At 36.8% G+C, this 16,610-nt stretch overlaps 1 protein-coding gene across 2 annotated transcripts in view; it reads right to left on the bottom strand.

The window, feature by feature from the left end:
• Positions 1-16,610, bottom strand: part of USP32 (ubiquitin specific peptidase 32) — a 210,352-nt gene that overhangs the window by 39,402 nt on the left and 154,340 nt on the right. For both annotated transcript variants that reach the window (XM_082603170.1, XM_082603169.1), the window contains exons 12-15: positions 8,292-8,394; positions 4,327-4,522; positions 2,629-2,804; positions 1,846-1,986 (exon numbers count right to left, since the gene is read on the bottom strand). In XM_082603170.1, the coding sequence (XP_082459296.1) occupies positions 1,846-1,986; positions 2,629-2,804; positions 4,327-4,522; positions 8,292-8,394 (616 nt within the window). The remainder of the gene's footprint in view (positions 1-1,845; positions 1,987-2,628; positions 2,805-4,326; positions 4,523-8,291; positions 8,395-16,610) is intronic.

Here is a 16,610-nt window from a genome sequence, read left to right on the forward strand (position 1 = left end):
AGATATTATTATCACCATTTTACAGATGAGGAAACTAAGGTTTAGAGATTAAAACACTGGTAATCTGAATCCAGGCAGACTCCAAAACATCAAACTCACTCACTCACTCACTCACTCACTCACTCACTCACTCACTCAATCCATCTATCTATCTATCTATCTACCTATCTATCTACTTATCTATCTACCTACCTATCTATCTACCTATCTATCTATCTATCTATCTATCTGCCTGCCTACCTACCTACCTACCTATCCATCCAACACAATTATCACAATGATTCTCCTACAGACATAGAATATTAGATCTGCCTCTGCCAATACAGGGGACACGGGTTCGATCCCTGGTCCAGAAAGATCCCACATGCCTCGGAGCAACTAAGCCTGTGTGCCACAACTATTGAGCCTGTGCTCTAGAGCCCATGATCTACAACTACTGGGCCCACGCCCTGCAACTACCGAAGCCCACGTGCCTAGAGCCCGTGCTCCGCAACAAGAAGCCACTGCAATGAGAAGCCTGCGAACCACAAAGAAGAGTAGCTCCTGCTCGCCGCAACTAAAGAAAGCCCGCATGCAGCAACGAAGACCCAATGCAGCCATAAATAAACGAACAAACAAACAAATACATAAATAAATTTATTTAAAAAAAAAAGAATATTAGAGCAGGAAAGTCCCACCAGAAATTAAGTGATTAACTCAAGGACTATCCCACTCCCCAATAAATAAAGAATATAATATGTATGTAAATGTATCTATGTATATTCATATGTATCTACCTAGGAGTTCTGTTGACAAATACAGTAGAAACCTTTTGGAGCCAACAAACACAAACCCTAAATTCCTGATTGTGATTTAAACATAATTTTTAAAAAACATAATTATTAATAACTCAAAATCATTATCAAAATTATAGAGTACGGATATACAGCAGACTTTTACTCTTTTTGGATGTGATCTAACTTACTATATCTTATTCATGTAAAACCTTCCTGGTATAAAAACGTTCTAGCTTGGACATTATACAGGGAGAGTGTTTCTTGATACAGTAAAAGAATCTTCTTATAAAGTATTTTACTGCATCAGTAATGTGAAGAGTATTCAGGGCAATGAGTACTGCTGTTTACTGTATAAGCAGAACGAATAATGTTGAATAGTTAACTCACTAATATTTTGATATTACACACTCCAAGCCCTTTAAATTACTGTAGAGCATTTTACTTATGCTCTAAATGACTCATTCTAGTAATGGCAACAATCAGAATTCACTAGCTTTGAATTCTTTTTATTATATGTTGTGATCTTTTATATGCCCCTCCTTCAAAAAGACAAACTACAAAAATCCACCAACAGCTACAAGATGAATCCAATCCCTAAGTGGATGCCTGTGTGGTTAATGGGAGTAACAGTTTTAGAAGTAACCTCTGTACCACCTCCTCTACATTCACTGAACTTTTTGGCACTGGCTCTCAGACTTCTGCTCCAGTCTGAGTTCTGCATTATCTTAATGGCTATGTTTATGTGGATGACTTATTTAATAGACTAGCCTCATAATTCCTCGACTCTATTTAGTCCAGTGACTATTTCCTCCACTCCATATAAGTCACCCACTCCCAAAGGAACATCATTGTATGGTTGGTACCTAATGTAGTGCTCAATAAATGTATGAGTAAATGAATGAATGAATATGAAAGAACCTAAAATTCATTCAGCTAATTTGAACAGGTACTGAATACTCTGCTACCATGGGTAAGAACTAATTTGTAGATAGTGAGGTTCACATAAAAAATTAATAGAAGACCCCATCTATAACTGCTCCTTATATAAAGCAATATTGGCTATACTTACAGGTCTAGGTAGGGCCAGGTTTGCTCCATACCAATGATAAAGTGCTCTCCATACAGGTTCTGGAACCATTTCATAATCTCTTCCATGAATCAGCTGTGGGGTTCGTTTTAATCGTCCTCCTTCTAGTGTTAATGATGTAGCCTTAGAAAGAATGGAATATAAATGTTGATTTTTTTTTTTTTTTTTTTTTGGCTGCACCTTGCAGTTTTCGGGATCTTAGTTCCCAGACCAGGGATGGAACCCGGGCCCACAGCAGTTAAAGTGTGCAGCCCTAACCACTGGACTGCCAGGGAATTCCCCCAAATTTTGATTTTTAAAATTGCAGTCTCTTGTGTTTTAACAAAACCTAGACACAGGAGAATAAACGCGTCACTACTCAGTTTCATGTCACTAGAAAAAAATGAATTTTCTAAAAGATTTTTATTTTGAACTTTCAAAATAAACTAAGAAATGAAACTCAAGGCAAATCATTTGAAAAAAGTCACTGGAACATTTGGAAATAATAAAAGTTTTCACAGACTTCTTTCCAACAGTAAAAAATATTATTTTGAAAAAACAATTCACATACACGTGAAACTACATTTTTACAGTAGCTGTCCCAAGTAAGAAAAACATTTCTAAGGATCACTAAACTGCTTCTACGCAAGTACTAAGTCATGAAATATTCTCACAGAAACATTTCCATCTACAACAGGTTAATAAAATGAATCAGACATTTTCTATGTGCTAAAATCTGTAGAATGAAATTTATTAGCAACTTGAAAGAGATGTCAAATTACTTACCTTTACTGGTTCTTGAGTTACTAGTGGCTGGTTATCAATAGCCCCTGGTTTCTGAGGATTGAGGTGCAACAAAATATTCCCACTGGTTCCTAGTAAACACTGGTTGTTATTGTCAGAAGTGTTATGTTGTCGAGCAAAGCACATATCTGCCCCTGGTGTGGCAGAATACAGAAAGCCTGTAAGGAAAAAGAAGATGGAATCTCTTTATTTTATTATACATAAATAGGCTTGAATATACAAACTCAATGTCCGTGTATTATGTTAATGCTATTATTCTGTGGTCAGGTCAGTACAGGGTTCGATTCTGATTAATTCTGTAGAAGATAGGAATTAGAGAGGTATTCCTTTCTGGACAATACCTAGTATAACACTAGGTAGAATAAAAGCTTTGAAAATTGTTACCAAATGAACGTTTGGCCAGACTCCTAGAATATCTAATAATTCACAAGAATTATATGTCCTCTTCCTTTCCTCTGATAGGAAAGGAAGAAATACAGTCAAGTAGCTGGGCTCTCACATATCTTCCCTTAATTCTTCTCTTCCACCTGCAAAGGTTCTTGGTAGATAATGGTGATAACAAGTCTCTAAACCAAAGGGAAGGAGCTAAAACAAGAACCCCAACAGGAGAGTGCTGGGAGGGAAGAAACTGTTCCCTAATGAATCTATTTGAAAGGAAGGCATGAATGTTACAATAGAAAAATACACACAGGAAAATGACTGATGACTGTGAACCCCAGTGGTATCTTAAGGTATTTCAACTCTCAACCACGTGTTAATCTCAGGTAAACCTTCTAGGCATCATTTACTTTGAACCTTCTATCTGTGGTATGGCTCAGCATGTGTATAGCACAGATTATACAGAGTGAGCACATATCAAAAAGGATCTTAGGGAGGGTCAAGAAACAATCTTAGTGTGAAAGCTGATCAGAGAGAGCACTTCTAGGACTGCTAAGTGATCTCTGTAACGTCAGATGGGGAAAAAGAAGCAGTAGATTCTACAAAGAGTTTTGTAAAGAAAATGCTAACTCTGTCCAATTTGCCTTCTCCCTCCACAGAAAAGGAGAAAAAAATCTCAAAGTTGAAACAACAACAGAATAAGGTTGAGAGTCCTGCTACTGTATCAGCAGAATAATAGGGATCAACTAAATTCATTTGGGCCAAAATACACCAAGGCATCTTCCCCATAAGTGTAGAACCACTAAGTTTTATGTAGGTATCAACAACGGAAGGGGATTATGGGGAACATTATGAAGTCTTTCTAAATATTTTAACAAAATAACCCCCAAATTCCATCCTGCAATGTCTGTAGAATCTGATATGAGGGTACATTTAATCCAATGAATGTATGCTTATGGTTAGAGAGAGTTCTGGAGATAAAAATTTAGATTTTCTTATGTCTTCTCAAATCTAAATTTATTGACAAAATGATTTAATAACAATATGGAAAGATTGACTTAATCAATGAAAACTGTGAAAATATTTTCAAATTGAGAGATTAATGAGGTAGAATATAGAAGAGCTCCTCTTTGTAAAGCTACTAATACATTCAAGAATCTATTAATTGACCATTTCATTCGAAACTTATTTCTGTGAATGGAAACCTGATGCCCCATATCCTACCAAGCACACTCTCTGACAAAGTGTACCCCTTTAAGAAATGACCCTGCCTAAACCTCTTGGAAAACAAACTATGCTTACCACTGCCAGCAGTTTCCGAGGCTTCAGATGCAGTAGAAATGTTGTCTGAAAATTTCTCTTCTGTGTTGTTCACATAACTGGGGCTGCCTCCTCCGATTCTATCTTCACTCTGCTCTATAGGATGTACTGTTGTTCCAAATAAATATTTTCCTCCATTCAGAACAGATGACGGCTCAATTGCAACAGGGCTGGCATCCTAAAAATCATGAAGTCAAAAATTAAGAGGTAAAATTTAATAATCTGCCAATTATGCAGCCTTCAAAATGAATCCGCAAATTGTCTATTGTTTCTAATCTTCCTGTGGTTGGCTACAGCCACTTAAAAACATTTTGATGTATAACTAAATTTTAATTTCTTCAAAGGGGAGTAGTGTATATAAATAAAATTGGTAAGGCAGAATGGGAACAGACTGCAAGGGACTCTGTGCCACATAAAATAATTTAGACTTTATTCTGTTGAAAGTTGGAAATCATGGAAGGCTTTTATTGATACTAAAAAATTAAATAATATTTATTCTTTTTACTATTAAAGATTACATTGTTATTATAGAAAATATGGAAAAATATGAAGAAAATAAATATCACAAGTACTCAGATGCCATCATTTATTTTTTGTGACTGAAAACATATACATATATGTAAAAAATAAATGTGGAGAATACAGTTAGAATTAAGGGCAGGACACTGACTTCCCAGCTCTGTGACCTTTTACAATAAGTAAACGTATAAGCCTCAGCTCCTTCATGGGTAAAAACTAGGATAATATTAGTATTAATATCTACCTCAGTTTTATGCCTGGCATTTAGTAAATGTGAACTGTCATTCTGGTTGTTGTTAGATATCACATTTTAAATACAGCATATTGCTAGTTTTTCTTTCCCTTAACATTATATTGATAGGATTTTTCTGTGAGAGGCTTTTAAATAGGGGAATAGCATAACCCAATTTTTGCTTTAAAAATAACTCTAGTGTGTAGAAAGGATTTGAGGCAGAAACTGAAAATTGAGACACAAGTTAGAAGACTTCTATAATAATTCAGGCAAGAGATGAAGAGGCACTAAACCATAAAAAGCTAGATCCGTAAGTAAGGAGACAGAGAGAAGAGCGCGGATTTAGGAGATAAAAAAAAAACTTGACAACTAATTGTGTATGAAAGAGGGGCACAGATAATTCCAAGGTCGGACATGAGGTGCTGGCTTAGATGACTGGATGGGAGTTGACACCTTCATAAGATAAGGTGTATTGGTGACTGGAATCGTTTTGGGAATGACCTTATTTTGGGATATTCTGGTTTGAGATATGTGGACATTTGAGTCTAGTGCTCAGGACAGAGAAAGAGACTAGATATAAAAATGTGAAGCTCAACAGACTTCTGGAAGGACAAGAAAATGGTGTATGTAGAATAAGGAGAGTACAGTATTTACAGGATAGGTAGCAGAAGAATCTGGGAAGGACACTGAGTCTGAATGGCCAGAGAAAAATCAGGAGATGCAGAGTACCAGAAGCAGAGGCCACTAGCATAGAACTATTCTCTACTAAGTTTACTTGTGGAAAAAAAACAAAAAAAAAAAAAAAAGAGAGAGAGCTAAGACTTGAGGAGAAGCTGGAGGGAAGGTGCTATGAGAATGTATATCTGTGAGTGTTTTAAAAAGATCAGGATAGGGCTTCCCTGGTGGCGCAGTGGTTGAGAATCTGCCTGCCAATGCAGGGGACACGGGTTCGAGCCCTGGTCCGGGAAGATCCCACATGCCGCGGAGCAACTAGGCCCGTGAGCCACAATTACTGAGCCTGCGCATCTGGAGCCTGTGCTCCGCCGCAACGAGAGGCTGCGATAGTGAGAGGCCCGCGCACCGCGATGAAGAGTGGCCCCCACCTGCCGCAACTAGAGAAAGCCCTCGCACAGAAACGAAGACCCAACACAGCCATAAATCAATCAATCAATCAATCAATCAATCAATCAAGATCAGGATATTTTTAAGTGAGAGGGTAAAGAGAAAGACTAAAGGGGCTAACCAGTAGAACAAGATCCCATAGGCATCTGAGAATGATAGACAGTAGCATGGGTAAAGGATCTCAAGTGGCATTCAATAAATAATGACATAAATTTTAGTAGATGAAACTGATCAATGGCTGTGGGTCTTGAAGGCACAGCTTATAAAGTAGCTCATTGAAACCCCAGAAAAACATCAAATTTAAAAAACAAACTCCAAGTCACAGCATAGCAACAGCATAATGGATGCTTTAGATTCTTTTAATGAAATTACAGCATCCCTAATTTTAGCCAAAACAAGGAGACATTGTGTCAATATTTTTATTAGATTTTTTTCCCTCTTTGATCTGTAAGGCAGGTGAAGACTATCAATTTGTAAATCCTTCAGAAGCCAGCTCTGAAGAAATTCCAGTGCCTTTAATCAAGAGTGGCAGTAAGAATGAGAATGAAACCTAGATTTCTCTCTACATACCAATTAACGTTATTGGACTAGAAAATTTTAAATAGCCTTATTGTTAAAACTTCAAATAGTTCAGAAGCACACAGGTTCACATTCTTTATTACAGATCCAAGTGTTAGCATCTTCTATTAATTATTAACTTTCTTAAAATATGGGAAAGGTACCAGATTATTTTGGGTATTAAATAACCCTAGTTCACAATGACAAAATTATTCCCTATTCAATTCTCTTTCAATCCTCTGATTACTTCAAGGACAGGGTCTCAGTTTGGTACTAATGTGCTAATCTAATGCTTGATCTGCTAATCTAATACTTGACAATTTCTCTTTTTGACAGAGAACAGGTTTCAGTATCAGTCTTCAAAAGGCAACACTACTTGGCTAGACTTTAATAATATATTTTATTTTCATTGATTTTATTTTGATCCTCTATTTCTGGAATGAGACACTGATTTTCTATTTAAGATATGATATAAAGTTTCCTTTTAAAATAAAATATATTTACCTAAAAATGATAAAGTTATTTATATAAACATACTAAGAAAATAATAGTATGGGAACTATATGGTAAAAAAATGGTGACCATAGTACACAAATGATTAAAAACTGGGAGTCTACATTAAGTATGGATTTGGGGCCATCAATATTTTAAATTCAATTATCCATCAAAGAAGTCAAAATTGTATATGGAAAGGGCTTCCCTGGTGGCGCAGTGGTTGAGAGTCCGCCTGCCGATGCAGGGGACACGGGTTCGTGCCCCGGTCCGGGAAGATCCCACATGCCACGGAGCGGCTGGGCCTGTGCGTCCGGAGCCTGTGCTCCGCAATGGGAGAGGCCACAACAGTGAGAGGCCCGCATACCGCAAAAAAAAAAAAAAAAAAAAAAAAAAATTGTATATGGACAATGGAACAATAGAATCACACTGACCTATGGCCTGTGAAGTAGGCCTGAGTAGTTAGTTTATATTATTAATATGTTTGGACTTCAGTTTGTAGACTTCATAGCAATTTATTAAAGATAATATTGATCTTCTCACAGCTTTTCTGATATTGAGTCCATACCAACAAAACGTATTCCATTTAAATTAGATTTCAAAAGAAAATTTTCAGTAAACAAAAATGACTTATTTAAATTAATTCAAACTTTTTCTTCAATTATGCTTTCTGATTTATTTGGTCTAGAGTGGAGCATAGGCATTTCTTTTTTTTTTTCTTTTAAGCTTTCTATGTGATTTTGCTATGCAACCACTGCCCAAGTGAGGATTATAGTCTCCTACTTTTGTTTTCATAACGTGCTCCAAATGCTGAGTATAGTAACTGATTTCTTAATGAATCTATTCCTTTCTCTGGAACTTGCTTTTTAGAAAAGCAAGTTGGTAGCATCATATAGGCATTCATTTCTTTCCCCTTCAAATCTTTATCTAGGTTGGAGCATTTTATTACTGGCCACTAGTCACACAAAGTCTGATGGAGTTAATACTCCTATGAAAAATGTAGATAAACAGGAATCTTACTCACATATTTGACATATTCTTTCCACTGCTGCCACCACTGCATGGAGATGATAAACCAATTGTGTCCGGGTTGCAGACCATACCTGCTCTCTCGTTCTAACCATCCTCTGTACATACAAAAGAAATTCAGGACAACAAATGGTGTATAAAACATATGACCATGCACCTACAAATTATCATTAGAAATGTTTCAAAGGAAAAACATGAAATGGATATACTCGGGAGATGGCCACATTTTAAATTAGTGAAACATTGATAAGCCAATTTCTGGAGTCATAACACCACTATTAAGCCTCCAACTGATGTTTCAAATACAGCTTCACTGAGGAATAATTTAATAACATACTAGTTACCTGAATTAAGTAAAGAACTCAATGATTTTGGTAAACTTACAGTCATGTGCAACCATCACCACAATCTAATTTTAGAACATTTCAGATACCCCCAAAAGATACTTTATGCCTATTTTTAGTCATTTTTTAGTCAAATTACTGCCCTCAGCCACAAGACACCACTAGTCTATTTTCTATCTCTTATAAATTTCCTTTTTATGAACATTTTGCAATTTTTAAATGGGCAAGGAACTTAAATAAATGGAATGTTATCACATGGTCTTTAATATCTGGCCTCTTAGCATGTTTCTGAAGTTCATCTATGTTGGAGTACATATCACTAGTTTGTGCTTTCTTATTACTGAATAATATTCCATAGGTATATTATTATATATATACATACATACACCATATTTTGTTTATCTGTCTAACACCTGATAATTTGAAGCTGGCCAGCTGTTTTCCAAAGTGGCTGCACCATTGAACATCCCCATCAGTTATTGTATGAGGGTTCTAGTTGCTCCACATTCTCACCAACACTTGTTATTGTCTGTCTTTTCTATCACAAATGTCCTAATGGGTGTGAAGTGGTGTCACACTGTGATTTTATTTTTAAGATTAATTTATTATTTATTTATTTTTATTGCAGTATAATTGCTTTACAATGTGTTAGTTTCTGCTGTACAATGAAGTGAATCAGCTATATGTATATCTATATCCCCTCCCTCTTGGACCTCCCTCCCATGCTCCCATCCCACCCATCTAGGTCATCACAGAGCACCAAGCTGAGCTCCCTGTGCTACACAGCAGGTTCCCACTAGCTATCTATTTTACACATGGTAGTGTATTTATGTCAAACCTCATCTCCCGGTTGGTCCCACCTTCCCCTTCCCCTGCTGTGTCCACATGTCCATTCTCTATGTCTGTCTCTATTCCTGCCCTGCAAATAGGTTCATCTACCATTTTTCTAGATTCCACATATATACGTGAATATACGATATTTGTTTTTCTCTTTCTGGCTTACTTCACTCTGTATGACAGACTCTAGGTCCAGCCACATCTCTACAAATGACCCAATTTCATCCCTTTTTCTGGCTGAGTAATATTCCATTGCATATATGTACCACATCTTCTTTATCCATTCATCTGTCATTGGACATTTAGGTTGTTTCCATGTCCTGGCTATTGTAAACAGTGCTACAATGAACATTGGGGTACATGTGTCCTTTTGAATTATGGCTTGCTCAGGGTATATGCCCAGTAGTGGGATTGCTGGGTCATACGGTAGCTCTATTTTTGGTTTTTTAAGGGACCTCCATACTGTTCTCCATAGTGGCTGAATCAATTTATATTCCCACCAACAGTGCAAAAGGGTTCCCTTTTTTCTACACCCTCTCCAGCATTTATTGTTTGTAGATTTTTTGATGATGGCCATTCTGACCAGTGTGAAGTGATACCTCACTGTAGTTTTGATTTGCATTTCTCTAATAATTAGTGATGCTGAGAATCTTTTCATGTGCCTCTTCATCTGCATGTCTTCTTTGGTAAAATGTCTATTTAGGTCTTCTGCCCATTTTTTAATAGGGTTCTTTGTTTTTTGGATATTGAGCTCCATAAGCTGTTTGTATATTTTGGAGATTAATCCTTTGTTTATTGCTTCATTTGCAAATATTTTCTCCGATTCTGAGGGTTGTCTTTTCGTCTTGTTTATGGTTTCCTTTATTTATTTTTGGCTGCATCAGGTCTTAGTTATGGCATGTGGGATCTTTGTTGTGGTGCTCGGGCTTCTCTGTAGTTGTGGCCTGTGGGTTTTCTCTTCTCTAGTTGTGGCATGCAGGCTCCAAGGTGCGTGGGCTCTGTAGTTGTGGTGAGTGGGCTCTGTAGTTGTGGCGTGTGGGCTTAGTTGCCCCATGGCATGTGGGATCTTCGTTCCCTGACCAGGGATCGAACTCATGTCCTCTGCATTGTAAGGTGGATTCTTTACCACTGGACCACCAGGGAAGTCCCCACACTGTGATTTTTAAAACACTATTCTTATTGAGGAGAAATTCACATAACATAAGATGGTTGTTGTACATTTTAAATGTACTAAATGCCATTGAATTGTATACTTTACAATCTTTTTTTTTTAAATCTTTATTGGAGTATAATTGCTTTACAATGGTGTGTTAGTTTCTACTGTATAACAAAGTGAATCAGCTATACATATACATTTATTCCCATTTCTCCTCCCTCTTGCGTCTCCCTCCTGCCCTCCCTATCCCACCCCTCTAGGTGGACACAAAGCACAGAGCTGATCTCCCTGTGACATTTGGCTGCTTCCTACTAGCTATCTATTTTACATTTGGTAGTGTACATATGTCCATGCCACTCTCTCACTTTGTCCCAGCTTACCCTTCCCCCTCCCCATGTCCTCAAGTCCATTCTCTACATTTGCGTCTTTATTCCTGTCCTGCCCCTAGGTTCTTCAGAACCTTTTTTTTTTTTTTTAGATTCCGTATATATGTCTTAGCATATGGTATTTGTTTTCCTCTTTCTGACTTACTTCACTCTGTATGACAGTCTCGAGGTCCATCCACCTCACTACAAATAACTCAATTTCGTTTCTTTTTATGGCTGAGTAATATTCCATTGTATATATGTGCCACATCTTCTTTATCCATTCATCTGTCGATGGACACTTAGGTTGCTTCCATGTCCTGGCTATTGTAAATAGTGCTGTAATGAACATTGGGGTACATGACTCTCTCTGAATTATGGTCTTCTCAGGGTATATGCGCAGTAGTGGGATTTCTGGGTCATATGGTAGTTCTATTTGTAGTTTTTTAAGGAACCTCCATACTGTTCTCCATAGTGGCTGTTATCAATTTATATTCCCACAAACAGTGCTACAATTGTTAATTTTATGCTATATGAACTTCTCTACAACATTTTCATACATCCCGACTAAGCAGTTATTTTCTATTACTCCCTTCCCCCAGCCCTTGACAATCACCAATTTGCTTTCTGTACCAATAGATTTACCTATTCTGGATATTTCATATAAATCAGGGGGCCCCAACCCCCAGGCCGCGGACCAGTATTGGTCCGTGGCCTGTTAGGAACCGGCCGCACAGCAGGAGGTGAGTGGCGGGTAAGCGAGCAACGCTTCATCTGCCGCTCCCATCGCTCTCATTACCGTCTGAACCATCTCTCACATTACTGCCTGAACCATTCCCCCCCCACCCCACCCCCCCGAGTCTGTGGAAAAATTGTCTTCCACGAAACCGGCCCCTGGTGCCGAAAAGGTTGGGAACCACTGATATAAATGGAATCATATAATATGTGACCTATTGTGTCTGGCTTCTTCATTTGTGAGGCTCATCCATGACGTAGCATGTATCAGTACATCATTCCTTTTTATGGCTAATATTTCATGGCATAGATATACATTTTGTTTATTCATTCATCTACTGGTTGATATTTGGGCTGTTTCCACCGTATGGCTATTGTGAATAGTGCTGATATAAACATTTGGGTACAAGTATTTGAGTGTCTATTTTCAATTGTTCTAGGTATATACCTAGAAGTGGAATTGCTCGATTATGTGGTAATTCCACGTTGAAGAAGTACCAACTTGTTTTCTAAAGCAGCTACACCATTTTACAATTCTACCAGTGATGCAATGAGGATCCCAAATTCTCCACATCATCAAAAAATCTATTTTCCATTTTAAAAATTAAAAATATCCTAGTAGGTGCAAAGTGGAATTTCAAGTGGTTTTGAATTGCAAAATTTCCTTAATGACTAATGTTTTCGAGCATCTTTTCAACTGCTGGATAACCACTTGTATATCATCTCTGAAGAAATGTGTATTCAAGTCCCTTGCCCATTTTAGAATTGAGTTATTTTTTGGTTGGTGAGCTGTAGGAGTTCTTTATATATTCTACTTACTTGATCCTTGTCAGATCTATGATTTACAAATATTATGTCTCATTCTGTAGGCTTTCTTTTCACTTTCTTGACAATGCCCTTTGATGAACAGTTTTTTAATTTTGATGAAGCCAAATTTATCCATTTTTTCTTTGGTTGCTTATGCTTTGGGGGTCACGTATAAGAATTAATTTCAAAATCCAAATCATTCTTGGAGAAATATTTTTGCAGGATATAGAATTCTTGGTTTTTGTTTTTTCTTTCAGCACTTTAAATCTTATTGAGGATCCATTGTATGTGATAAGTAGCTTCTCTCTTGCTGCTTTCAAAATTCTGTTCCTGGCTTCTGACAACTTGATGATAATGTGTCTTGATGTGGATCTCTTAGAGTTTAACCCTGCAGTTCAATGAGCTTTTTGAATGTTTAGGTTCTTGTCTTTTATCAAATTTGGTAAGTTGTCACTTCCTCTCTCTCCTCTCCTTCTGGGATTCCCATCATGTTAATGCTTGCTGCTATTTCACAGGTCTCCTAGGCTCTGTTCATCTTCCTTCATTCTTTTTCCTTTCTAACCCTCAGTCTGGGGTAGTTCAATTGAACTACCTTTAAATTTGCTGATTCTTTCTTCTATCCACTCAAATCTGGTGGTGAACCTCTCTATTGAATTTTTCATTTTGCTTAGTGTACTTTTCAGCTCCAGAATTTGTGCTTGGTTCCTTTTTATACTTTCTTTCTCTTTACTGATATTATCTGTTTGTCCATACATCATTCTCCTGGTTATTTTAACCTCTTTGTTCATGGTTTCCAGCAGCTTTCTGAACATATTTAAGATAGTTGATTAAAATCTTTGTCTACTAAGTCCAATGTCTGTGCTTCCTTAGAGACAGTTTCTGTTAATTTCTTCTATGAATGTGCAATGGACTTTCTTGTTTTGCTGCATGGTTCATAATTTTTGTTGAAAACTAGACCTTTTGAATATTATAATGTGGCAACTCTGGAAATCTGATCCTCCCCCCGCCCCCACTGGTTTTTGTTGCTTGCTATAGTGTTGTTTAGGAACATTCCTAAACTATTTTTTGTAAAGTCTGTTATGTGTTGTCTCTGAAGTCTCTCTTCACTTCACTTGTGTTCAGCTAGTGTTTTGACAGAGATTTCCTTGAAAGGCAGGAGCGAGGCGAGAGGAGGAGAAAAGGAAGAGTAGGGGGAAGAAAAAGAGGGAGGAGGAGAGGAAGAATAGGGAGGAGGGGATGGAGGAGGGCAGGGTGGGGAGAGGAAGATGAGGAGGAAACAAAAACCACTCCTGTCTTTACAGAATAGCTCTGTGTTGGGGAATTCTTCAGTGCTTATCCAGGTTCTTTACAGCTGCCTTAGCCTTCATTTTATACATGCCCTCAGTCTAGAGATTAGCCAGGGGTGAAAATATAGAGGTATTCTCAGGTCTATTCTGAGCATGCATCTTGCCACAAGTATGTGCAAGGCTTTCTAAATTTGCTAGTATACATAAGTGTGCTTTCAAATGCCCTAATTTTCCAAGGAAACTCTCTCCAGCTTCTCCTCCTAGACTTTTGGCACTCTGTTGTACAGCTCAACTATAATCTTTTCCCCCAGGTGGTTACGGTTTGTTCATTTGCTTTACAATATTTTTGAGGAATGCCCACTGCTTTGCCAGTCTGGTTAAGTTCTCAGTTAGGCATACTAGAGATGAACTCCTTGTGTCAGTTCTTCAAATAAACGCAGACAGGTTAGAACAAACAAACACAAATCTTTGTGAACATGGTATGCTCTGTTCCATGTGAAACCAAGCACAGGTGCCTAAACCAGGAACATGGGTTGACATCTTCAAGACTGACAATGAACCAGATAAGGGCAAATAAAATTGCCAGAGTTTTCCTACTGCTTTTTCTGTTGGCCTTTTTTTTTTTTTTTAAATCCAGCATTTGCTTCGTTGCTATAAACCTTCAACTCTTTTTGAGAGTTCTAACAAAGTTTGTTTTGACAGTTTTTCCTTTATTTTTCACTGTTTCTGTGGAGAGACAGGCTCTTGGAACTACACCAGTTTCACTGAGTCACTGCTATCATTGTGCTTTTAATTTGCCTTCCCTGAAAATGCATGGGTGTACTAGCCATTCATTCATATATGTTTAGTGAAATGCCTATTCAAGTCTTTTGCATATTTTACTTGGATTTTAAAATTTCTAATGTTGTAACACTCACTTATATAACCTGGAAACAAGTTCTTTATTGAATAAATGATATGCAAATATTTTCTCCCAGTCTCTGTGTTAATTGTGTCTCTTGAACCTTGAAAGTTTTTAATTTTGACTATGTCAAATTTATCAAAACAAATTCATATATGGATTGTGCTTTTGGTGTTATATCTAAGAAATCCTTGGCAACACCAATCACAAAGACTTTCTATTGTTTTTCTCTAGAAGTGTTACAGTTTTAGTTTTTATGTTTAGGTCTATGGGATCCATTTGGACTACATTGTTTTTGTATGGTACAGGTAAGGATCTAAATCTTTTCAAGGTGGATATCCAACTATTCCCACACAATCTGTTGAAAAGACAACCCTTTCTCCATTACATTTTGTTGGCAAATTTGTAGGAAATTAATTGACCAAATACATAAAGGTTTATTTCTAAACTGTCAGTTCACTTTGATTGACCTGTGTGTCTGTCCATGTGCCAGTACCACACTACCTTGATTAATGCAGCCTTATAGTAAGTTTGAATTCAGGAAGTTCTCCAATTCTGTTCTTTTTTGAAGTTGTTTAGGCTAATCTGAGTTCTTTGTGTTTCTATATGAAAATTAGGAATATCTTGTCAGTTTCTACAAAAAAGCTAGGATTTTGATTGGCATCATGTTGAATCTATAAATCAGTTTGGGAGAATTATCTTGACAGTACTAAGTTTTCAAACACATGAACATGGAAAGTCTCTTCATTTACAAAGATTTTAATTTCTCTCATCCTGGCTTTGTAGCTTTCAGTGCACAAGTCTCACACTTCTTTCGTTAAATTTGTTTCCTAGGATTTTATTTGATTCTATTGAGAAAGGAACTAGAGTCTTAATTTTAACTTTACTTTCAAATTATTCAGTGTTAGTAAATAGCAATTCAATCGATTTTTTATATTGATTTTGTATCCTACAACCTTGTTGAACTAATTATTAATTCTAATAGATTTTCTGTGGATTCTTTAAGAGTTAGAATCTATGTCTGCAAATAGAAACAGTTTTACTTCTTCCTTTATAATCTGGATGACTTTTAAAAATTTATTTATTTAATCTTACCTGATTTCACTGGCTAGAACCTCTAATACAAAGTTGATAGATGTGGTGAGAGCAAGTATCCTTGCCTTTGTCCTGATCTTATGGGAAAAGTCTTCAGTGTTCCACCGTTAGATATATCAGTTGTAGGTTTTTCAAGAAATCTTTATCAGGTTAACTAATTTCCATTCCCCAAAGGTTTCTTTGAATGTGCATAGTTGTGTTCCAATAAAACTTTGTTTGTGTACCCTGAGATTAGAGTTTCATTTAATTGTAAAGTGTTCCAAATTATTAATCCCCTTTTGACGGTTTTCAAACATTTAAAAATGTAAAATAACATTTTTAGCTTGCAGGCTGTATAAAAATCAGGTAGTATTCCCAAGTTAGCCAAAGGGCCAGAGTATGAAAACCCATGGCCTAGAACACAGTCTGTCCTAGACTGTATTCCATGTGCACTTGAATATGTATTCTGCTGTTTGCTGGGTAGAGGGTTCTGTTACTGGGTGCATATATATTTACAATTGTTATATCTTCCTGATGAATTGAAACTTTTATCATTATAAAATGTCTGTCTGTAGTAACATTTTTTTGCATAAAATCCATTTTAATTCTAATATCAGTATAGCCACTCCAGCTCTCTTATGATTACTATCTGCATGGTTGTATCTTTTTCATCCTTTTATTTTCAATCTATTTGTGTCTTTAAATCTCAAGTACAGATCATCCACAATTTATGATGGGGTTATGGCATGATAAACTCATCATAAGTTGAAAATATCTTAAGTTGAAAATGTATTTAATATACATAATCT

This window comes from Mesoplodon mirus, assembly GCF_964341445.2.
Source record: "Mesoplodon mirus genome assembly, chromosome: 18".
Taxonomy (NCBI): domain Eukaryota; kingdom Metazoa; phylum Chordata; class Mammalia; order Artiodactyla; family Ziphiidae; genus Mesoplodon; species Mesoplodon mirus.